Here is a 25436-nt window from a genome sequence, read left to right on the forward strand (position 1 = left end):
TTCTACCAGTTCATGTGTCTTTTCACTATTGGTTACAAGTTACAGCACTAACATCTCATTGGTTAATTTTTCTGTCATCCATGTTATTCTTCTATCCCCTTCTCTCTCACAGGTACATCTCTCCTCTCTCACGGGGACAACTCCATATCTCCGGATACTCCTTTACTCCCATCCTTCTCAAGGGTAAATCTTAATATCTTCAAGGCTGATCTCTACTCCCATATTTTCTGTCAAGGATTCCACAGACCCGCTGCAGTTTCCCACACGCATGCCTGAGGTGTTGATGCAGTCAGCAGAAGACTCCATGTAGCCTGCATATTAATGCGTATTTTCAGCAAGTATAACAAGAGAGAGGTTCAATAAATAATGTCATGAAGGCCAATATGAAGTAATATTTTGTCTTGGTATTATTAGTATACCAGAGAAAGCCATACAAGCCATTCCATTATCTGAGATAATGGCTACCATAACAAAAGCAGACTGGAATATCCTGCTGTTGTTTCTCAGACCAGACTATGGGCTACCCAGAGTAGTTACACTGATGCGGAAAAGTACAACACGCATTGTGTGTGTGCAGCCATACTAATCCTGTGTTCTGCTTGCTCAAATACCAATTACGAAAACTGAATTTACTGTCCTTGCTTGTTCAGCATAGTGCTAGGCATTGTCATGTCCCTGACAACAACTAATACAAACCACTTCAGAAAGCAAGAGTTTCACTAATGGAAAACATTTGCTGTTTATCACCAAATGCTTTTAGATTTTACATAGAGGTGAATTACAGAGTAGGCCTTAATTTGTATATGAGCTCAGGGAATATTAACAACATATATGTAAAGATTTGCAGCTGTAATTACCAGTGATTTATAACCTAAAACTAGGACTCTTTTTTTTTCTTTGTTGTTTGGGGATTTTGGGGTTTGTATTTATGAGTAGGTCTTCTGAGGCAGTGTGTCCTTTATTCTGCATCAAGAAACTAGCTATTTATATCTTTTTTTTTTTTTTTTTTTAATTTGTCTTCACATACGGTTCCCTCTTGGGCTATTTTTAGCATAAAATGTCTTCATTAAAAATAAGTTCATGCAGGTTGGGTATCCTCATCTGAATAACAGTAGTTTGAAACAAATCTAAGTAATGTTGTTTGGGTTTGTCAGTGTCAGTATCTTCTGTGTTTTGAATGTAACTTATTTTTTTTCTCCTCCCCCACTAAGAATCTGTATGTACGTGATGGGAAAATACAAGAGAAAGTAAAAGTGGATGTGATAGTTCAAGACAATGTTAGAAAAATTCCTGGATGGATTATGGTAACATATTTCACCTGTTCTAAGTTATTAGCTAAGTAGAATAAAGTAAGAGCTCTCTAACTGTGCAGCACCATGAATTCTAATACAACTTCTCTGCTGTTCTATCATTGTTCCTCTCTTGCTTGCTAATTACATAAATATCACAGCATCTCAGGTCTCTGACAGCAATGACTTGTAAGAAACAGTGCAGACTATATCCAATTTTTTTTTCTTTTTTTTTCTACTTTGTTCTTTGAGCCCTGAGGTGTGAGTTGATCCTCACTTCAGTAAGTTTTCTGAAAAGCCTAAATTTGAAGGTTGTAGAGAAAAAGGGAGTTTTAGCTTTATTTTGGGTTTGGGGATAAGGGAGATTAGGGGCACGAAGGATTCTCTTACATGGTATGGCTTCTGTTTCCTACTCAAGTTGCCAGGGATGTATAGATTATCCAGGTGTATAGATATCTCCATGTATAGACTCTCATATTTGGGAAAGGGATTAAACTATGACACATAACGTAGAATTTGCAAAAATAAATAGCCTTTCCAAGATTAAACTGCTAACTCTTAAAAATTGTTACTGAAGTCTGACTAGACATTTTCTTCCTTGTCTGAAACTTATGAAGGCCCTTAGGACCATAACTATACAGGACCTATTGTAGTAAGGAGAGGGTAGGAGAAGTCACAAATAAGGTTTGGTTGTTACTTCTAATATGCAAAAAATTGTCTTCTGTTTGTTTTTCAGAGAGAATGTCAAGGTTCGTCAAAAGGTCTGCATTTAGCTTCACCAGTGCTAAATCTTTTGTAGGTTGGTCAAATATTTTAGTTACAAAACATGTTTCTATTAAAATTCATTAGAAATATTTAATTTATTGAAAACACAGAGGCACTGTTTATCTGGCAAACAATGCAGCAATGAAAACCTGTGGGACCCAGCCACATCACTCTGATGTATTTGCTGTAGGGATACAAACTCCTCATGAGAATTCACATACCTGAAATAAAATGTTGAAAGCAGATAGTTGTTGAGAACGGGTTTTTATTTAGAACATATATTTTGTCAGAACACAGAATGTAACTGTCAAATTCACTGAAACAAATAAAGTTTTATTGAAAAATCCACTCTGTGAGCTATGTAGAAAATTTAACATAGCAGGCATATAACAAGTCATAGCGCCTAATACTGCATTTCAATCATCCATCCCAGTTTAGAATTTTTCATGTAGTGTCAATACCCTTATAAAGCACAAACAGGCAGGAATCCAGCAAAAAGAGCTTGATTCTCATCTTACGACTAATATGTTAAGAATCAAAGCTTATTAGCAGATAACAAGAAAATACTGATCACACTGTTAGAACAAACACTACTAACTACAAAATTTAAACTTTGCCATAGAACGGAACCCTGATTCCCTGCAATACCTGATGAAGCCAAAGGACTAAGCGCCCTGTCAGAAGGGATGAACCAGTGCTAAAGATTTACATTACAGGTAAGCATAAAACAGGACTAACTGCATGACATGTACATAAAATACATGCCTGATTCTTGGAAGAAGAAAGAAAAACAAAACAAACCCAAACTTTATAAAGCAAAGTTTTTTCTGTAGCAGTCCATGAATGCTCCTTGGTGGGTTTCAACCAGGAAGTCACCCAAGCGATTGCTGGGATTTGTCATCTTTACCCACAGTGTAGCTTAGTTTTCTAGATACCCTATAGAAAAGAATGGTTAAGATTATAAAGTAAATTACACAAAAATACTATGCCTGCCAAAACTCTGATGAACAGAATGAAATTGAAACAAATCATCAAAGCAAGATATCTGAACATCTTGACTGTAAACAGCAGCAGGACTCCTTGTCCACATTCCTATGTGCTCTCAGCTAGAGAGAAAACTTTTCATCATATGTCCTTTTAATGTCTCTGTAATGCTACTCTCTTCGCCTAAATTATATAAGTATCTCTTAAACTTCCCGATGTAAGCTCGGAATGTATTCACCAATAGCTAAAAGGAAAGATACAAGTGAGAATGTAATTATTTCCTTGCATATTACTTAAGAAAAGGCATATTTTGAACCATTTTGGTTTACATCTGACAATTCAGTATAGCACTATAGCTGTACAACAGCAGTCACACAGAGCTCAAGAAAAGTTTTAGTTATGAACATTGCTTTTTCTGAAATACGTCTTTCATAATCACCTTCTCCAGAAAGGCTATCAAGTTTGAGACAGGAAGACAATACAGGTTTCTTTCCACCTCCATTCATTACAAATGCAGCATTTTGCCACGTGGCTTAAGCATAAAACTTCTGAGGGCTCTGTAGCCATTAAACAAGAGCTTCACTCCTTGGAACCATATACAAGAACTACACACTACAGGCCCAAGGAAGCTTGTCAGCTGACAGTCCATCTGAGTTATATCTAAAATAATAAATGCGTCTACAAGGAACAGAAAGAAGGACTAGAGTAGCTATTCAGTCAAACCTTACGTTCACTGGCCAGCCATGCTGAAGTCTGGCTAGTTTTGTCCAGACACTTGCCTCCCAGTGTTTGAGTGTATTTTCCCATCACGTACATACAGATTCTTAGTTTTCTTCCTGTTTTCTCCCAGGAAGCACTGACTTCTTCTGTGCTCTTAAACCACATACAGCTTTTATAACCAGACACTGCCATAGCATTTGTGTCAAAATATGCCATTCTGAAAAATGGCCTTTCAGTCTCTGCATAAAGTAGTTCTCTCAGGTAAGTGCAAATGTTTATGAGCAGTTTTCTAATAAGGACATGGACACATCCAGACCACATGGACACATCCAGACCAAATATTTATTTTGGCCACTTCAAAAATACCTGGTGAGCTAACTCTGGTTTTCCCAGGTCTTTGTTAAACTATTGCAAATCAGAAACATTAAAAAAAAAACCACAGCTTTTTTATGCATAATTTGTATGTTCACAGTAGAAAGGCCTCTGTATCTCAACTGAATCATTTGCAATGAATAATTCCACCATTCAGTACAGACGCAGAGCGTTGGAAGTTACAGAACATTATGGAAGTGTATCTTCCATCCTCAGGAGATGGGAGAATTTTAATTCCTGGCACAGAAGGCAGGCTTGAATGAGAATATGATTAAGCTTTTATAACTGCTTGATGTTTTCTTGGCTCAATCAATATTCTTTTCAATAAGCTCTTGGCCTGTTTCAGAACCACTGCCAATATTTGTTGTTGAGTAAATGTGTTTTTTTTCACTGCCGCTGATCTGATCAACAGAACGACATTGATCACAATGAATGCTGTGTTCAAACATTTTAAAACAATTTAATGTGCTCATGCAGGACAGAGGGTAGGTAGCCGTTTTTAGTGGCCTCTGTTACAGATGAATATGCTTTGATATCGCCTCCCATGTATCTGACTGCAATTGTTCATTTGTGCAAGCTGCAGGCAGAATGGTTGCTTCCTTTCCTTCAAAGGAAGACCAAAAGGGACACAACAGGCAGTCAAGTGCTCCTCAGGAGGACTCACATCTGGGGACAGACCCTGAGCCTTCCACCCTGATGTGAGTGAAAGCACTCAGAGGAATTGGCTACGATCACTTACATGTTAACACTGTCAAGCAGAGGGATGCCAGACTAGAATTTAGGGTGTGCCTACAGCCTATTCACTGATCTGCCAATGGCATGTGCATAACCTTGGGCAAATGACTTAGCTCTGTGCCTTGGGTCTTCTCTCAAACAAGGTTAATAAATCTTACTATGTTTTGTGAAACAGTTTGACATCTATGCAAGAGAGGTGTAAGTCATGGCATTCATTCAGCACATCAATGATATTTGTCAGTCTAGGCAGGAGCCACATCTACAAAATGTCAGAGAGAGGGAAGGGTTTGGAGCAAAAGCCAATCCAGACAGTTTCAGCTGGTGCTGAGAAATTGTAGAAAGTGGTGAATAGTGAAAGGGGCAAGCATTCCTCATTCCTTTGCAAGGAAAATCTCATTCTTTGCTTCAATGATAGTGCAATTCAACTAGGTCTGATTCCTGAGCTTTGTGCCCTCAGTCCTCAACGATAAAAAGCTACCTTTGTTCTCACTTCTCCATTGCCACATGTAATAGAAAAGGGGATTGACCATTTCAAAGTAATGGCTGCCCTAGTAGTTGCTTGTCCTTCTATTCACAGACATGGTGCAGAGAAAAATTCCATCAGAGTTCCAGACCTGAGCGGACGGAGGAAGAAATGCAGCCGACTCAATATGAGTGATAAAGCATACTTCAACTTTATTGCCCGAGATAGCGTGCATTTATACCAAATACCATAATTATGCATACTTGTCTCTATCTAATAGGCTAAGCACTAAAAGGTTACATTTACTTACTCCACCTACTTGGGTTTAGCTAGCTATGCGCATCCCGCATTCTTCTGACTCTTATCTCTTCAAGGATATCTTGACCCTGCCTTAGTTAGTACTTTTCCGTTCCCCCCTTTCCCACGGCCTAATAGACAAACTAACTAAGGCCTACTTATGTCAACTAAAATGGGCTCTGCTTGTACAGTTGCTTGGTGGACTCATGTCTGTGCTCCTTGAGCCAATCCCCGACACTTCCCCCCTTTTCTTTTTTTACGAGCAGAGCCTGCCCAAGTGTCTGCTCTAAAATCTTCTTAATACATGATATAGCACAACTCAAGCATATTAATGCAACTACTACTATGATTAAGAGAGCCAGAGCACTCTGCAAAAGCCCTTTTACCCATCCTCCTAGTCCAAACCAGTTCATGAGGCCCTCTAAGCCAAAGAGGCCTACATCCTCTCTGATCTTCTGTGAATGGTCCGTAAGTTGTTTAATCTCCTTGTGGATGGATCTCGACTTATTCTGTAAATCCATAAAGCACATCCTGGTTTTATGCCAAACTCTCTAGGATACTCACTGTTTTTTGTGGGGGGAACCACACAAAACCAATAATGTTCATAATTAAAAGCTTCAGTAAATACATTATAATTGATATTGCTGTCACCACAAGTTGTTTAAAATAATCTCACCTGATCAGTTAAACAGCTTTTTGTTGTATATGTCAGTTTCGGCAGATGTTCATTGAATCTGAAAATTCCAGCCCTAAGTTACATGGATGTTCAAGTGGAGAGATTTGGAAGTTGCTAACTTTTTGAAATAATTAGATAAGCAGGCATATTAAAAAATGAGTGTTAAAAGAATCTCATTAAGTTGCATGATGAACTATCAAAAATTTAGCAGATTATTCTGTATACTGAATGAATCAGGCTGCCTGCAGGAAAAGGTTCATTAGAGACCAAGTATCACGATGAAAGTCAAATCAAGACTGCACAGCTAAGTGTAATTCTGATACTACTTAGGGAGATGTATGCCATATGAAGATTTTCTCATTGTTCTGAAAAGGTCCTGTATGTTCCAGAAAAATACAAGTTTTTACTGGAATAAACGAGTGGGGGGAAAAGCTGATGTGTAGTACAGCACAGATATGTTGGGCTTGATTTTCTTAAGGCTTCGCAGTCTTTATTTCTTTTTTTTTTGGTGTTGCTTATTTCATGACATTCATCTAAGAAACCCTTAGCTGAACATCTGAGGACAAAACACAATCTAGTGTCTCTGTCTCTCTATCAAGACTTGATCTAATTAATTTTAAATGTACTGCATCACAGATAAGGTAGAAAAGCAAAAAAACCCGATGTCTGTCTTATTTTTTCCAACTTTGAATATAACTTGAGCAAAGACTTTATTATTTAGTTATGTTTTAAATTATGCTAGGGAAGATATATTTAACTGAATATTGAAGGCGTTAACAGCTTTTGTTATGAGGAAAAACCTGCTTTTACAGATTAGTATTTATACCTGTATATTTATATATGCTATAAAAGATGGAATCTCAGATTTTTTTCAATTTAAGGAAATCATATATTGTATTGACTTTTTTTTTATTTGAAATGCAAAAGTAAATGGAGTGAGCATTTGAAATGGCTGATTATGGTTGGTGTAACCCTTTAAAAAAAAAAAAGCCTCTGGCTATGGATTATTAAAGCTACTGTGCACATTTTACCTGTTCTTCTATATTCTTAAGTGGGCCTGATATGTCTTTTCAGTTAGGATACATAAAGTTCTATGCTATTAAGTGTGAACATTTAAAATATCTTTATGAGATCCAAATACTTATTAGTTAACCCTTTGTTTAGTGACAGTCTTGAGTCGGGTAAACATAGCTGCTTAAGCACATGTACTATTTTTATTATTTAAGTCACATGCATTCAATCATGAGAAGTCCTGCTACAGCTTTAGTACCAGCAGAGTCATATGTTTGGGGATACAGATCTTCTCTTTTGGGAAAGATTAAGTTTCTGTAATTTATGCAGCATTAGCAATAGATTTAAGCAATATTTTTTTTTTATACACACCTTATCATATTCACTCTATACAGACTTGAGAGGTTGTGGCTTGCTATAGGTAAGTTTTTACATCTAACAAGGCAGTGGTTAGAAATGTAACATTTTTCTGCAATATCAAAACAGTTTTCAGTCGGATTAATTTTAATAGCAACAGTATTTGTCTTAGAGGATCATTATGAAATAAACTTGTGTGGAAGTCACATTTATTTGAAGATGGCTGCTTCTCTGTGGATGTCTTGTCGGTTTTATTTAAATCCATTTGAGTTGCGGTAGCAAATGTAAAAAATAGAGATCTCTGCTGAAATAGGCAGCTCTTACAGTCTTCATATTTCTTCTGCTGCTTCTGAGATAAATGGAGGGGGAACAACCCAAAAAGATTGTGAGTGGGTCTATCTGTGCAGGAAGACAGGCACAGCACTTTTGGAATGTCCCCTTGGCAAAAATAATTAAAAAGATGCAATAGAGGTTAGGGGCTCCATCCTCAGGCTTCAGGAGTAGTTAATCTTTTTCTCATCCTTTTCAACACACATCAAGAAAAATGCAGAAAAAGTCTGCAGTTGTCTTCCTTTTCTACAAGTGATACCAACCGATAAAAGGGTAAATTATATTTTCTGTAGTGCTTCATGGGTTAAGAAGAAAACAATATGGTAGATGTGCATCTCTGATCAGAATTAGTCTGCTGTATTTGACTAGAACGTTGTTCTGTCACTTATCTGCTCTTTGTATCAGTCCTATGTAAGTTCTCCATTTGCAAAATGTCAATGTTAAATATTTTTCAAATTAAGAGTATATACAAATGATCAGTTAATGAGTTCGGGTATAATATTGGTCTGTGACTTATCAAATTGAAATAGAATTATTTTTTTCCTCCTGTGCATGCTAAGAAATGTCAAAGCAACATAACAGTGATTTTGAGGATGGACATTCAACGGGACATCAGGTATGGGCACCACATTGCATCTACTATTACAAAGCCTCTTTAGGAAAAAGTATTTATGTACTCAAATGTTGAGAAAATAATCATGAACAGGTGATCCTGTACCATACCTACAGATTTTTAAAGGCCTACTCATTGCTAAATTGAATCACTTTGTTCTCCTTAAGTAAGAACTTCTGCATTATTTTAGGAAAAATGTGTCTTTACTTGCTAGGTGCACAGAATCATAGAATCATTTTGGTTGGAAAAGACCCTCAAGATCATTGTGTCCAACCATTAACCTAACTCTGTCACTAAACCATGTCCTTAAGAAGTTCATCTACACATCTTTTGAATGCTTCCGGAAATGGTGACTCCACCACTTCCCTGGGCAGCCTGACAACCCTTTCTGTGAAGAATTTTTTCCTAATATCCAACCTAAACCTCCCCTGGGACAACTTGAGGCCATTTCCTCTTGTCCTATCACTTGTTACCTGGGAGAAGAGACCAACACACTCCATGCAACAGCCTCCTTTCAGGGTTGTAGAGAGCGATAAGGTCTCCCCTCAGCCTCCTTTTCTCCAGGCTAAACAGCCCCAGTTCCCTCAGCCGCTCCTCATCAGACTTGTGCTCCAGACCCCTCGCCAGCTTTGTCACCCTCCTCTGCACTCTCTCTAGCACCTCAATGTTTTTCTTGTAGTGAGGGGCCCAAAACTGAGCACAGTATTCAAGGTGGGGCCTCACCAGTGCTGAATACAACAGACTGGTTAATATAGCTTATGCTACCAGGTCTTAAAATTCCTTTAATGTTCTTTTAAGGAATCTCCTGAGACCTCTTGTGTGAATACATCTGATACAGGTGGGTGTTTTCATTTACTTTTTAGATATTTTTTTTTTGCTTTTTGAAACTTGTATTACTCATGATCTTTTTATTCTTGTGCATATGAAAACTTGCTATTTTGCATAAATTAAACTATGGCTAGGCGGTTACCAGCATGTAATGATGAACAAAGCAGCTGCAGCAAAATATGGTTAGCTGGTGTTTAAATACTCTGGTATATATTAGGTGCTTCACACGCATAGCTGTCACCAAGGCAGATGATTGCTTCCTTCTTGAGGGAAAACAGAAAATAGCAATCATCTGAAATTTGTCCTCCTGTCATTTGAGAGTGTAATTTCAAATATGTATTTGAATGATAAAATAATTTCTGCAAAGTTAGAAAATGTAACCTTGTGTTTTCTCAACCCGTGTAGTGAAATACAGGAAAAGAATTTCAGAGGCGTCTGTAGCTTAGCTTCTTTAAGTGTCCTTTGTGTCTTTTGCACTCGGGTTAAATGAGTGATGCAGTTCAGACTCTGGTAGATTCATAGCAGTGTGCGATAATATGATTATCCACTCCTCCTCTGCCGCGATGAAGAGACGGGGACGCAACTTGATGCAAGCAAAGTGTCCACTTTATTGTTCTCTACACAATCCTTTTATACTGTTACATACATTACAACTACTATCGTGGATTATACTGATTGGTATACCAACTAATTAGCTCATACATATTACAAAAGCTGAGCTCATGATAGGTTAGTAAGAAAGCATGCATATCTTATCTTAGGTCCTTGTAACTACATGCCTTTCGTGTTAGGAAAGCTTCGCGCGACTATAACAAGATACTGTTGCCAAACCACCAGCTCCTGTGCTTTGTTCTTACACCCATCGGCTGTAATTTTCCACAACCCCCCAGTAACTTCCCATGCTAACACAGCAGGTCCAATAACTAAAATCAGCACACTGCCCACAAATACAGCCAGGACAACCCACATCTCCCCCTTTTTGTTTTCAAACATTTGCTTCTTCCCAAGGTCGGCGCCCAACCAGTTCGAGGACGTCTTGCTTCACCAACATTTCTGTACTGGGAGTTTTCAGAAGGTCTTGTGCTTGTACAAGAAAAATCTTATTTACTGAAGCGGTTATCGACTTTTGTAAGCACTGCAAAATACATGGAATCGTTAGTAATAATACACAAATTACTAAAAGGATCAAAATTCCCTGTTTAAGTAAATCTTTTATCCACCCTGTAATTCCCCAAGAAGCTAGCCACCCATCGAGTCCATCCATTCCTTCCTGCACATTGTGAATCCTTTCTCGTAGTTCTGCAATCTGTTTATGAATGCTCACAGAGTGATCAGATAGATTCATGCAACACATTCCTTCAAATTCTTGACATCCATGTCCGTGGGCTAGTAAAAGGAAATCTATGGCAGCACGATTCTGTAAGACTACATGTCGTAAGCTATCTACATCTTGAGCTAATCCTGACAAAATGTCAGAGGTCGTGTTAAATTCTTTGACAGCCCAGCATGCCAATTGTTTTATTTTATTCCAATTGCTTGCGGCCATTCCACCAGGCAAAAATAGGGACAGAGCTATAGTAGATCCTAAAGACCCTAAATTGACGCGATCATCGCAATCTGGTTGTAATTGTCGCAATGACCTTTTTGATCTGGTACTATTGCTCAGGGAACGATTAAGCATGTCCCTCATATGAGGTGCGAACAGCGTAAGTCTCCCAATATAACAAGGTCCTCCCACAGGTTTAAAAGGAATTCCGGGCCATGCTCTATCTCCACAAATCAAGAAATAGCCTTTTGGCAACCTTACCTGTCCAGTGATATCGGCCACATCTCTAATCCCTGTATTTATCGAAATGTTCCAGTGACCAGAGTTACCTGACACGTTTTGATAATGAATCAGTGAATCTAATGTCTCTTTGTGACCATCTCGAATCAAATACCCAGTCCAGCTATCACCAAAATAGACCACTCCAGTCCCGTTAACAGGAAGAATTTCCGGACTCATATTAGAGCAATTTTCGCGATTTGAGATGTTCTCCCATTCCCCCTGTGGAGGGAAGGAGCCCCAAAGTGTCAGTTCCTGAAACGGTAAGTGATTAGAGAAATTGAGCCTTTGAATTAAGCCTTGCTGGAGCATGGCTCCCTGCTCTACTGGCCAGTCGCTACTTTTTATACACCATCCGTCACTGTTATTTCTCCTCCATTGCCAATATGAGGAATTGAGTACATTCGACAAATCAGGGGTGTTAACGTAACCTCGAAAATCGTCTAGGTGTACATATGGATACCCAATTAAACATGTTCTAAACGGATCGCTTACTTGCGCCAGGGACAGACAAAAGTCTGTGGTCCCGGTACGATTTGCCCACGTGAGCCACACATTAGTACGAGGGTCAACATGATGTAAATCAAAGCTAAAGCCTAAGCTTATAGTACTTAACAAAAAGATTAATACTCGGCCCATTCCTGCAGGCTCTTAGTATTCCTTCTGTTTCTCTTTTTCCGACACCTCCTTTTTGTTTCCTCCCACTTATCGGGGTTTACTTCCCAGGTCTGTGGTACTGTTTCTGAGACGGAATTCATTCGGGAGCAACGTTCTCCTCATCGAACGCAGGTTCTGGAGCGTTATCAGAGGACTGCCGTTGCAATGTTTCTCGGAAGGGTCTCACGTTCTTTGCCGGGATCCAGCGAGGACCTCTCTCTGTGGAAACACAAGCATAGCCTCTACCCCATGTAACAAGGGGATAGGGTCCCATCACTTTACCTGTTTCGGGGTCCCGGATCAATACTGGCGGCTTAATCTTGGGTTCAAAAAGGGTGTTTGTGCTAAAATGACGAACTACTGGAGGATTGCTGTCTAACAGGGAACAATTCAAAAAATTAAAAACATACAAGGCTTTCTGTAAGCGCTCCTCTGGTGTAGCAGCCCCTATTCCCCCTTTTTGTTTTAATAACAAACGTAAGGCCTGCAGCATTTTGATGAAAAAAGGAGTGGCTGAGTCGAGCTTGCGCTAATCGATCTGGTAACACCTGCACTGGTAGCGTAAGCAAATCCGCTTGTCGGTTCCCTTCTGCAATAAAACCAGGTAGAGAAGTGTGAGATCGAACATGCATAATAAAATAAGGATGAAGGCGGGAATCTAACAGGAAAATGAGTTCTTGTAACAAATTGAACAGTGCCGTATGAGAAATATCCCGTAGCACAGAAGCTTCTGCTCGGCTAACAATTCCTGCAACATAAGCAGAATCAGTGATTATATTGAGAGGAATAGACCATTTTCGAAACACTCGAACAACTGCAGATAATTCTACTATTTGAGGAGAACCCTGTACAGTCTCTACATCTGAGCTCCACCGTTCCCGATGTTCATCCCACCAAAGGATAACAGACTTGTGAGATTTGCCAGACCCATCTGTGAATACAGTAAGGGCTTGTAAAGGCTGGTCACTCCGCTTTGGAACAGGTAAAAGGTGAAAATTAATGCTTAACAGCTTGTGAGAAGGCGGATGAGAAGTGAGTTGGCCTGCATAGCCAGTCAGGGCTATACCTAGTGCATCTGATTGTTGTTGTAGCCATTGCAGGTAAACAGTTGTTACTGGCATACATATGAGGGCAAAGTCCGTGCCTGCCAGGGTAAGTAATCGCTGTCTGGCCCTGATGATTAAAGATGCAAACATCTCATGTTGGGTAGAAATCGTCTTTGTGGCTTGGTTAGGCAGAAAAATCCATTCAATGATTAGTAAAGGGTCCATTTTCTGGCAGTCCCATTGAAAAATAAGCGCATAAGGCTGTCTAGCAGGATTAAGGATGATTAATTGAAAAGGCAATTCTGGTTCCCATCGATGCGCTTGTCTGGAGGCAATTGCTGTTGCAGCTTTATGCAAGGAAGCTATGGCTTCAGGACTAAGAGTTCGCGGAGCGTTTAAATCCGAGCTTCCTTTAAGCATTTCGAATAAGGGACGAAGGTCCGCATTACTGATTCCTAACAATGGTCTGACCCAATTGATTGTACCCAGCAGTTTTTGCACATCATGTAAGTTCTTTACATTTGCCTGTATCTGTAAGGGTTGCGGGGTAACAGTCTGAGCCCTTATACGCCATCCTAAGTATTTCCAAGGTGGCATTCTTTGAATTTTTTCTGGTGCAATACAGAGGTCTGCTGATTTTACAGCAGCCACGACAAGGGCTACAGCTTCCTCCATGACTTCATGGTGCTGTGCTGCCACTAGAATGTCATCCATATAATGATATAACAATGCAGCAGGCACTGCAGTTCTAACAGGACTAAGTATCTTTGCTACATACCATTGACATATTGTAGGGCTATTTTTCATTCCCTGCGGTAGCACAACCCACTGATATCTTTGCAAAGGAGCTTGCATGTTGACGCTTGGCACAGAAAAGGCAAATTTAGGGGCATCATCTGGATGCAATGGAATGTTGAAAAAACAATCTTTGAGGTCTATGATGGTTAAATGCCAATCTCGAGGGATCATGGTAGGTGATGGAAGCCCAGGCTGCAGGGCCCCCATATCTTCCATAGCGTCATTAATTTTTCTGAGGTCATGGAGCAGGCGCCACTTGCCAGTCAGTTTTTTAATAACAAAGATAGGCGAGTTCCAAGGACTCGTTGAGGGTACAATATGTCCCATAGATAGTTGTTCGTTAACTATTTCTTGGAGGGCGTGAAGTTTTTCCAGTGGCAGGGGCCATTGATCAATCCAAATAGGAGTGTCTGTCTTCCAGGTTAACTTTAGGGTTTCACGCCCCTCAATGGCCCCACCTAAAAATGTGTCCGGATAGACACCCCCCACTGAGACAACACATCACGTCCCCACAAGACCATAGGTACTGGTAAGATAAACGGTTTGACTGAGGCAACTTGTCCTTCTGAATTTTGAACTTGTATCATTTCTGCGCTTTGGCGGCTAGCTCCGCACCCCCCAATCCCTGCTAACGTCTGAGAGATATCAGCTAAAGGCCACCTAGAAGGCCACTTCGCTTGAGAAATAACGGTAACATCTGCACCTGTATCAATGATTCCACTCAACACGACTTGCTGACCTCTGCAAATGAGGGTACATTGACATATAGGACGCTTTTGTGAGATGGCTTGAGCCCATAAAATTAGTGGTTCTCCCGTAGACCCAAAGCTTCCCTGTCTCTGCGGGAGCATTTGGTCAGGGATTGAGACATAGTCCTCCTTAGGGATCAGTATCAATTGAGCAATACGACTTCCCTCTGGTACTGTGCAAGGAGGAAATGGGGTCCAAGCCATAATTTTGATTTCGGAATTACTGTCAGGATCAATTACTCCAGGCAATACAAAAAGCCCTGACAGGGTGGTGGATGATCTTCCCAATAATAAAGCCTGCGTTTGAGGAGGCAAAGGGCCTGCAACTTTAGTAGGCAGTAAGTGAACAGAGGAATCAAGCAGCGTTACTGTGTGGGCGGTTGCCAAGTCCAGGCCGGCGCTCCCTGCTGTTGCGGGAGAGAGACTGGAAACCCTCCGGTCCCCCGCTCCTCCCCCCGCGCTTGCAGGGGCGTTGAGGCTGGCCGCGGAACTTGTGTCTGCACGCGCCGCGGGTTCGCGCTCCACTGCCGGTTTCCCGGTATGGGATGCCCATTCACATCATATTTAGATTTACATTGGTTTGCAAAATGCCGTCCCTTCTGGCATCTGGGACAAATACCAGGTGCTGGGGGTCTCTTCCCCCCGGCGCTGCGACAATCTCTTTTAAAGTGACCTGGCTTCCCACAACCGAAACAGTTCTGTTGCTTACTGTTTCCCACAGGTCCGCGCATGGCCGCAAAGGCAGCAGCCATCGCTTCATATTTATGATCCATAGTGCCAATTCTGTTACACGCCTCAATCATCTCAACCAAAGTAGGATTTTGGTTTGGAAGCGATTTTAAAAGTTTTTTGCAATCAGCGTTGGCATTTTCCACTGCTAATTTAAGTAATAGGATATCTCGAGCCTCGGTATTATCTACTTGCCGATCTAAGGCTTGTTTCAAGCGGTCTACAAATTGCATATACGGCTCTCGGGGCTCTTGGGTGATATTAGTAAACGCTTTCTGAGGCTTTTGAGAATCAGGAACTTTCAACAAAGCCTTTTTCGCTTCCTCCCGGACTGCTTCTAAGGCTTCTCGGGGGATATCCCTTGCCTGTCCGGCCGGGTCTGCATGTTGCCCAGTCCCAGTAAGATGTTCTATGGTTAAGGCAGCTAGGGCAGCATTCGCATGTCCCGCATACCCCAACAAAATTGTCTGCAGCCCCGTTCTCCATTGAGACTCCCACATTGTATATTGCGTCGGGGTTAATAACAATCGCGCGAGAGATTTTAAATCATGTGGGGTCATGACATATGTATCGAATACAGAAGATAAAAGGCTTGCAAAATAAGGAGAAGACAACCCGTGCTCGGTAACCGTACGACGCAACTCCTTAATCACTGAAAAGGACAATGCTTCCCATTGAGCCGCCCCCCCCCTTCCTTGATATATAACAGGCGCTACTATAGTCCTTGCTATCTCTAACTCCCCCTCCTTTAAGGCTTGGCGTTTGATCTCTCCCCAGACATTATGAGGATCAGGAGGGAAAAGATCGGGTTCTTTTTCGGGATCAACAGGTCCGGGATCAAAGGGATCATCCTCCGGGGGATACCCCGCTGCACAGGCCAAGGGGGGTGGTGACGGTAATGATGGTGCAGAGGGCTTTGTCTCCCCTTCTGAACCTCGTTGGCTCTGCTCTTGCGCTTTCACAGCCTCAAAAATTTTTCTCCAGTGTGGGAGCATATGTTGCGCTTCCTCATTTCCAGAGGTAGCTGCATCCCATAATTTCACCCCTACATCGTCCCAAAGTTCCCGGGTAAAAATCGAAGAAGCAGTAACTGTAGGGATCTTAACCTGGACCCATTTAAGGATCAGCTTGAGGTCCTGACCCGAAAGGGTTTTTCCCCCATGCTTCTGAAGCAAAGCTTTCATTAATTCATAAACGTCTCTTTCAGGGGAACTCGTCTGATTCCCCATTTTGCTAGTTTCCCGCAGCTCACCTCTCGTTCCAGACGGGGGTGATGACTTCTGTAGCCGGCTTTTCCCTGCTCCTTGTAGCAGCGTTCCCAGTTCTGCGGGACTCGCAGCACGCCACCAGATAGGTGATTATCAGCCTCCGGCGGAGTCTTCACCAAAGATCACGTCGGAGGTCACCATTTGCCGCGATGAAGAGACGGGGACGCAACTTGATGCAAGCAAAGTGTCCACTTTATTGTTCTCTACACAATCCTTTTATACTGTTACATACATTACAACTACTATCGTGGATTATACTGATTGGTATACCAACTAATTAGCTCATACATATTACAAAAGCTGAGCTCATGATAGGTTAGTAAGAAAGCATGCATATCTTATCTTAGGTCCTTGTAACTACATGCCTTTCGTGTTAGGAAAGCTTCGCGCGACTATAACAAGATACTGTTGCCAAACCACCAGCTCCTGTGCTTTGTTCTTACACCCATCGGCTGTAATTTTCCACAACCCCCCAGTAACTTCCCATGCTAACACAGCAGGTCCAATAACTAAAATCAGCACACTGCCCACAAATACAGCCAGGACAACCCACACTCCTCCTCCTCCTCCTCTTGTAAATTCACCTAGGTGTTCTGGTTTGGGGGTTTGTGGAGTTTGGTTTGGTTTGTTTTTTTATGTGTGTGTGTTTGGGTTTTTTTAATATACAAAAGGTTAGCAACAGGACATGCCAACTCTTAAGAAAAAAAGAGTATTTCTAGCTGCTTTAGCTAAAATTTTAGTTTTAGCAGGTTTTTTCCATCTTTAGTATTCATTCAGAGACACTTCTTAGCGAAGGCAGTGTTTCTTCCAGGTTTTATACAGTACTTTTGTTCTGAAAGTATGCAAAGCCTATCAACAGCAGGTACAAATAAACCAAACAGCTCTCACCTGTACATGAAAGTATTGGTCTTCCTTTAATTGGGAAAATTATTAGGTCTACCTCCTTTGGTTTCACAGGAAGTAGCACAGCAAAGTATAATGATATCTGAACAATTCCCTGTATCTATTAGGGTAGTATCACAGAATAATTAATTTGGAGAGAAAGGGGAAAGTTCAATCTGCGTTGTATATTTATCTAAGTGTATTTAAGTTTAGAAGATTGTATCAAAGTCAAAACATAATGTTTACAGTTACCTCCCTACTAATATGTTCAACTCTTCTGTAAGATATCTCTTTTAGGTAATGATATCTCTTTTAGATGACATTGTATTGAGTGCATTTCCAGTGAAATAACTTCCTGTATTATTGGTGAAATTTTTCAGAGAGAATGGTGGAAGTTTTCATTTTTTCTCTCTCTCCTGCACCTGAGCAACAAAGGTGTTCCCGAATTTCCCTTTTGGCCCTTAAAAACACTTCAGGGATCCCTGGAGAAGATACTTGATTTTTTTTCTGTTTTGTGCCATGCCGTGATCCTCTGCTAATAACGTTCTAGTGATTTGAAGTATGATTGACAATACATTGAAAACATATTTAAAATTACACTTTTGTGATGTTTCACACCTAGAAGGATATTCAATTTGTATGCAGATCAACTTGTACGATACAACCTATTTCTAAGAACTTGTAATTGACATGATGGAGTCAACCATTCTTGGACACTTGAGTTACCTTTATACAAGAACCTCTCATTTCTATAGCAGTCTAGTAATTTCTGACTGTTTAGGGAGCAGTGTGCCAGATTTGTGCCCAGTTCTACTGGATAAAGAATACTGAATGGCAGAAAGCGAGTATCAGCTGTTAGAGCAGCAATTGGAGGCTGAAACTTTTCCAGATGATAACATTAACATTTTTACTGCTTCCTCCACTATTGATGCTTGGTAACTGGTTTCCTGTGGATAAAGTGATAACTTTTTTTTCTTTTAGTCATGTGGGAAGAAACTTTGATAATCTGACAAGTATGGGTTTCAGTTCTAATAGAACAATTCTGCTGGGGTCAGGTAAACTGTCAAAGATGACCCTCCATTTGCTCAACATTTTCACCAGATGATCTGAAATTGTGTTGTTTCCCACAAAGATACAGTTTCTTTCATATGTGTCTTTATTTTAGCTCTATGGCAGCAGGTGTCCACAAAGCTTTAGGTGACGACTGCAGTGACAGCGGACAAAAACGGAAGATGGGATAAGTTGGAATATATTTTCATTCGCTTTTTAATAATTTAGGGATAGTGTCAAGAGGCAGCGATGTCGTAGGTATCATAACCAGATCTTTCACTCTTTTTTTTCCATTTTCAGGGGTATTCTCCTTTCCTCTTTCCCTCCCTGTGATGAACATGATCATGGGACAACGATATAACAGCCAGGGAATTTCTGAAATGAGAAGTTAGAATGCAGCTACATGTTTTCTGATCATGAAAGACTAAGGCTTTAGCTAGTGATGAATTGGAAGGTCTGATACACCTAGCAAAGAAATGCTTTATTGTGTTTCATTCACAAACATACCACATAGAATACCTAAAAATTAAGTTGGAAGATTTGGACTTGCTTTTTAATATTATTAAGTCTGTCTTATTTCTTGCCTTGGCAGTTCTAAGGCAGTCTTGACAAGAAGCAACTAGGAAAAGGAAGCATAGTAGAAGGTCCTTACTATCTTTGTTGGGAAATTTAGGAATGTAGTAGGAAATAAGTGGGAACGATACCTTAATTAATAGTGAATCTTGCCGTTCAGTACTTAGAAAATATTTCCCATCTGAAATTGTTAGCGTAAATCTTGAAGAACTGGTTGCAAACAATTTATCTCCACTCTTTGTTCCACTCATGCCACTTAGGACTCTATAAGCCATGCTTTTAAATTTGACTTGAAATGGAAAGGTGGTACAGATAAACAGTTTTAGTGTAGAAAAGAGTTTTCTAAAATGAAACCTGTTAGCAAATGAGTCATACAGGGTGTGTTTAAAAACATTTCTGGTTTGGTTTTGAGTTCAACTAGGTTTTATTTAGTATTTATTTTCAAATTGTAGGTGAAGAAAGTGATACCGATACAGTTTCAGTAAGAAGAAAATTTCAAGACATTCACTTACAGGTAAAAATTTCTGATGTCTAACGCAATGGAATAATTTTATGTTCAATAGACATGATTTGTAAGAAACAGTGCTTTGTCCTTTGAACCGTGAGGTGTGAGTTGATCCTTGTCGGGGATTGGCTCAAGGAGCACGGACGTGAGTCCACCAAGCAACTGTACGAGCAGAGCCCATTTTAGTTGACATAAGTAGGCCTTAGTTAGCTTGTCTATTAGGCCGCGGGAAAGGGGGGAACGGAAAAGTACTAACTAAGGCAGGGTCAGGATATCCTTGAAGAGATAAGAGTCAGAAGAATGCGGGATGCGCATAGCTAGCTAAACCCAAGTAGGTGGAGTAAGTAAATGTAACCTTTTAGTGCTTAGCCTATTAGATAGAGACAAGTATGCATAATTATGGTATTTGGTATAAATGCACGCTATCTCGGGCAATAAAGTTGAAGTATGCTTTATCACTCATATTGAGTCGGCTGCATTTCTTCCTCCGTTTGCTCAGGTCTGGAACTCTGATGGGATTTCTCTCCGCAGATCCTCACTTCAGTAAGTTTCCTGAAAAGCCTAAATTTGAAGGTTTTAGAGAAAAAGGGAGTTTTAGCTTTATTTTGGGTTTGGGGATAAGGGAGATTAGGGGCACGAAGGATTCTTTTACATGGTATGGCTTCTGTTTCCTACTCAAGTTGCCAGGGATGTATAGATGATCCAGGTAGATATACATGGAGATATATAGATTCTCATATTTGGGAAAGGGATTAAAATATGACACATAATGTAGAAGTTGCAAAAATAAATAGCCTTTCCAAGATTAAACTGCTAACTCTTAAAAATTGTTACTGAAGTCTGACTAGACATTTTCTTCCTTGTCTGAAACTTATGAAGGCCCTTAGGACCATAACTATACAGGACCTATTATAGCAAGGAGAGAGTAGGAGAAGTCACAAATAAGGTTTGGTTGTTACTTCTAATGTGCAAAAAATTGAGGATATTAGATTGTGTCTTCTGTTTGTTTTTCAGTGAGAATGTCAAGGTTCGTCAAAAGGTCTGCATTTAGCTTCACCAGTGCAAGAACAGATTGGTACAGCTAAATCTTTTGGAGGTTGGTCAAATATTTTAGTTACAAAACATGTTTCTATTAAAATTTATTAGAAATATTTAATGTATTGAAAACACAGAGGCACTGTTTATCCAACAGAAAAGTTCAACGGACTGGATTCTTGAAGAGAAGACAGACATGATTTTGCTTATGGCAAAATGTGTTTGAAAAAATAGAAAATAAATAACTTGTATACATAAAAGCAGCTTTTCTTAAATAGCCCCAGGAAAAAAGAAAATGCATAGTTACAAAATTCAGAAGCATTACGCTCCATTAAATGAAAGCGTAGTTTTTTGTTTCTGGAATGTCATGAATGGCTTTGGGTTGGCTGGTAACTGGTACTCAAAGTGGTACTTTACTAGTAAACTTCCTTTTTTCAGAAGTTCTCCAGACTTGATGCAAACCTAAAATAGAATTTTGGTGTAAATACTTCAAGCCTAACAACTACAAAAAGCATTATGTTAATCATGCTTTATGGCAAGCAGAGCTGCGTTGGTACTAGCCAACTACAATGCTTTAAAGTAATATAAAAATAGAGTAACAAAACCTGTTGGATAAGGCTGTTCCTTCTGATCAGAAATCACGAAGAGCAAAGCAGTCTTCCTCTACAATGAAAACATTTTAGATCTCTGTCTATCTATCTATCTATCAAGCTATTTTAAGATGGGGGGAGGGGCTCCAACACATCTCTTTTTTTTCTGTCTTCTGTAGTCTGTGAAATCAATATGGTTAGGAAAAACCTTTTATTTTTTTCTTCCTAATAGATTGTATGTTAATAATCCATTTAGCCTGGCAAAAAAGCTTAATGAAATATGCTATTACAGTAAGGCTTGTTTCTAAGTCATATACATTAGTGGAAGTGCCCTAATAGATTTGGGGTTTTTTTCTTCTTCTTGTTTTGTTTTGTCATTAATTTGGTTGGGTTTTTTTAATAGGCAACCAAGCTGCTGTTTGCAGAAGGAAAGTAGAATTGTCAAATGAATGTTCTTCATCCAGACCTCCACAGTTAGGATTTTCTGATGTTCCCATATCAACAAAGACAATCACCATACCCAGGCATCAGACTTCCCCAGAACTGAATAAAACTTGGTGTGATAGTATCTTGGAAGAATACCAGTCTGCAGATGAGGAATGCTCCTGGAGCAATGTAACTCTTGCAGACTTGTATCCAGGGATGTTAGAGTTACTTACAAGGCTCATGACAAAGCAGACTTGGAGAAAAGAGTCAAAATACATGTTTGGACAATTAAGGCACAGAAGACACCCTTCTGGAAGACCAAAGCTCAGTGTCACCTTAGTCAAAATAAGAGGGTTCAGACCTCCTAAACTGAAGCGAGCACAGCCTAGCATATGCAGCAGTAGACATGAAGACATACAGAATCAAACTTTTGGAAATGAGAATAGAGAACTTCGTGATGACAAGAGGTCCATTAATAATTTGTCTGGTGTGGTACCTTATTCTTACATTGATACAAATGAAATCAAAATGGACTGCTCTGACTCAAGTTTAGTACCTAGAAAAGGCCCAAAATTCTCCAAACGGACTGTTTTTCCTGATGTTATAACTACAATGGGAGAGACGTTTCTAGTTGAAGATGAGTTACAGACTACTGTCTCACTTAATCCAAAATGCAAAGAAAGTGAAAAATTTGCTTACCAGTGTCCTTCAGAATACTGTTTTATAACGTCTGCTGCCAGTTCAGGGTCAACAGGACTTCATCCGGTAAAAGAGAGTAAAACTCAAAAAAATTACTTTTCTTGTGGTGATACCTCAGAGTTGTGTTCATCTACTTGCAGTTCCTATGGCAATAGTCATGCTTTTACACCTGTCGCAAACTGTTCTCTTGCAAGAGCATCAAATACTTTGCTCATAAATCCCGAAAAAATAACCTCTGAAAGACAAATTCCTTTCAAGCACAAGCACTTATTTTCCTTGTTGTCTACAAAGCAGAGTCCTTCAAAGATGCCCCAGAAATACAAAGATGCATTTGAAAAGCTCTACTACAAGCTGTGTCCCCAAGAAATCCAAAAGCCTTTGACATTGACAAGATCTCTTGCAAATTCACAGAACCTTGAAGATAAAGGAAGATTAGTGAAGAGTAATTTAAGTCATTCTGTGAGGTCCCATACACCGTGTGACAGAGAATTTGACAGGATCTATGAGCAATTGTGTAGTGGGGGTGTTCCAAAACTTCCTGGGTTTCAGAGAGCTTCAAATTTAAAGAAGTATGGAGGAGTACAGATGTCAGAAACTGTAAATGCTCTGGTTAACTCGCCTGTTCAAACTTTATCTGCATCTCCCAGAGTTAAAAGACTGGGGAATTTCCAAAACGATCCTCTTTGTTCACCAGTAAAGTGACTGAGAGGTATACCGGAACGTTATCTATCTTCAACAAAATGTGAACAGATTGCTCACAGAAGAAACGCTGAACTTCAGACCGACGGCATGAGGTTTTTGAACCCATACATTGTCAGTAACCCCAGCATTTTTGACAGTCACAACTGCCAGAGTGAGGTAGTTAAAGGACCTTGTAAAACTATAATATTGTGCAGTCTTTGATATTTGGAAAAGGGCTTAAAAATAGATTAGAGCTGGAAGCTGTTTAAACAAGTGGCAGCTTACTTCTTGTGCTATTTGGTCAGTAGAGTTGTTTTACATCTTTGGGGTTTGGGGGATTTTAATTTGCTAAAATATAAGTCGTATCAGGTCTCCTGGATCATGTGAGGAAGTTCACTATATTTAATAACCTTGAAAGTGGTTATACAATGCTCAATAATAGATTGTGTTTTAATGGACTGTGTCACTGGTTAAAATAATCTCAGACAGTGAGCCTGTTAATTAAGGTGGTGTCCTTCTGAAATGATAACACTTTGTAGGTGAACGAATTGAGGCGAACAAATTAAACTTTACCTGGTTCCACTGAAATCATTAGACTTGTTGATTTAAATATTAAATCCAGCCCTTATTTCCAGGTTCCCAGTCATTTCTTCTGAGGCAAGCTGTGACATAATACATGAGTTTTTCCATCGATGTAATCTGTTAATGCTTTATTCTCAGGGCTCTGGATTTCATGCTGCGTCAGATAAAACTTTTCTTGGTGTTCCTGGTACTTCCTTGCAAGGTTAGTTTCAGAGACTTTATGAATTACTGCTTTAGCAATCACAAGCACTTCTTCAAGGGTAGATCTACAAATCTCAATAGACCGCTGTCTAGGTGACAGCTCTTCTTCCTCAGTAACAGTTGGGTATGTTCAAGTGTTCCTTTAAGGAATCTATACAGAAAAGGGTTTTCTGAATCACATGTAAACAGCAATTTAAGAAGCTTTTCTTTAGGTTAACTGGGACTTTTCCTACTAAAGTGTTGCTTATACCCATTGGTTTTCTCCCTTCCTTTTTTCTATTTTATTTAAAATTTGCTGTTGCTTTTACTTTACATATCTACCTGTTCAGCAGGAAATGCATACTTTATTAATCCTACACTTGAGTAACCACATGCTTTTGTTTGGATTCTTCATCTTTACAAAAACTTGCAATTGAGTTGTTGCATGCTACTGTCACTTGCTTAGGTGAATTAGATTGTTAGCCTGGATAAAAAGGCTTTTGCTAATTCAGGACAGTAGAATTTTAGAATTTTCAAAATACACCACCAAAACTAGCTTAGTTTAAGATTCAAAAATGCTAATCTTCTGATTTTCTTTTTAAAATCTAATTTTGGTTTAAAGCATGTCTGTAACATAACATGAACTTTTGTTCCTACTAAGTTTGGTTTATTTTTATGAACCTTGTCATCAAGATAACAACTAACATGTAAAGGAAAATACTGAAGAAGATGCCTTGAAATATTGTCAACTGGTATACAAGAAGAAAATAGCAGAAGAAATGTACTTCTTTGCATGTTTCTTGCCTTGTTGCATTTTCATTGCTGGTTAATTGTAAATAATTTGTTTATTTGAGGTGGACATCTGTTTATTTTGCCTTCCTCAAATTTTAACTAATACTTTATGTATTATGTTTTTTTTTTTTTTCTGGTATCAGCAGTTCCTTCTACGTTTTTCTAATGGCATAAGCATTTTTGCAGAAATATAGCTTATACTTAAGTACAGTGTACAAAATGTATTGGAAATTAAGTTTTGCCAGCACCTTTTGCATTAGAATATTTTTGTAAGGAAACTTGCTCATTGAAGTATGCCAGTGAAGTATTACCCATGTCTTAACAGGCTAACATTTTAACAACATACAGTAGTGTCCATGCTACTCAGCATTGTTCTTACCCTTTTCATACTACTGTTTTCTACCACCAGAATCTGGGATTGCAGGTACCAACTCTGGTTGGCCTAGTGCAGTGAAGAATTACAGCAGTCCCAGAAATGCACAGTACTGTCACAAAAGGTAAGTTCTTCCTCAAAAAGAAAATCCAAAAGAAATTCTTGGTGCTTTACATCTATATTAAAGGTGTGGAGGCTGTTGCTTACATGTGTCCTTCTAGAATGAAAATCAGATCGGATGCTTGGGAAAGCCCAAGCTAATCAGACCTGCAGACTCAAACACTGGGAGGTAAGTGTCTGGACAAAACTAGCCAGACTTCAGCATGGCTGGCCAGTGAACGTAAGGTAGTAAGATGGCTTGACTGAATAGCTACTCTAGTCCTTCTTTCTGTTCCTTGTAGACGCATTTATTATTTTAGATATAACTCAGATGGACTGCCAGCTGACAAGCTTCCTTGGGCCTGTAGTGTGTAGTTCTTGTATATGGTTCCAAGGAGTGAAGCTCTTGTTTAATGGCTACACAGCCCTCAGAAGTTTTATGCTTAAGCCACGTGGC

The 25436-nt window shown here is 39.6% G+C and overlaps 2 protein-coding genes across 2 annotated transcripts in view; one reads left to right on the plus strand and one right to left on the minus strand.

The window, feature by feature from the left end:
• The window catches only part of LOC135577507 (uncharacterized), a 100511-nt gene extending 77674 nt beyond the window's left edge, over window positions 1-22837 (plus strand). Inside the window, 5 exon segments of the mRNA XM_065047642.1 lie at window positions 1212-1320; window positions 19699-19707; window positions 20574-20597; window positions 21551-22773; window positions 22775-22837. Coding sequence (XP_064903714.1) covers window positions 1212-1320; window positions 19699-19707; window positions 20574-20597; window positions 21551-22773; window positions 22775-22837 — 1428 coding nt within the window.
• LOC135577519 (uncharacterized) lies at window positions 10029-17067 on the minus strand. The gene is made up of 2 exons (XM_065047656.1): window positions 16497-17067; window positions 10029-12141 (listed from the first exon to the last, which is right to left on the minus strand). Exon 2 carries the CDS (start codon window positions 11902-11904, stop codon window positions 10426-10428), a length of 1479 nt encoding a protein of 492 aa, XP_064903728.1. The 5' UTR covers window positions 11905-12141; window positions 16497-17067; the 3' UTR covers window positions 10029-10425.
• Window positions 22838-25436: the final 2599 nt, after the last annotated feature.

The sequence above is a fragment of the Columba livia genome (assembly GCF_036013475.1).
Source record: "Columba livia isolate bColLiv1 breed racing homer chromosome W unlocalized genomic scaffold, bColLiv1.pat.W.v2 SUPER_W_unloc_5, whole genome shotgun sequence".
Classification (NCBI taxonomy): Eukaryota; Metazoa; Chordata; class Aves; order Columbiformes; family Columbidae; genus Columba; species Columba livia.

Coding starts and splice junctions, on each gene's coding strand:
- LOC135577519 (XM_065047656.1), bottom strand. CDS start 11,904: ATGGGCCGAGTATTAATCTTTTTGTTAAGTACTATAAGCTTAGGCTTT.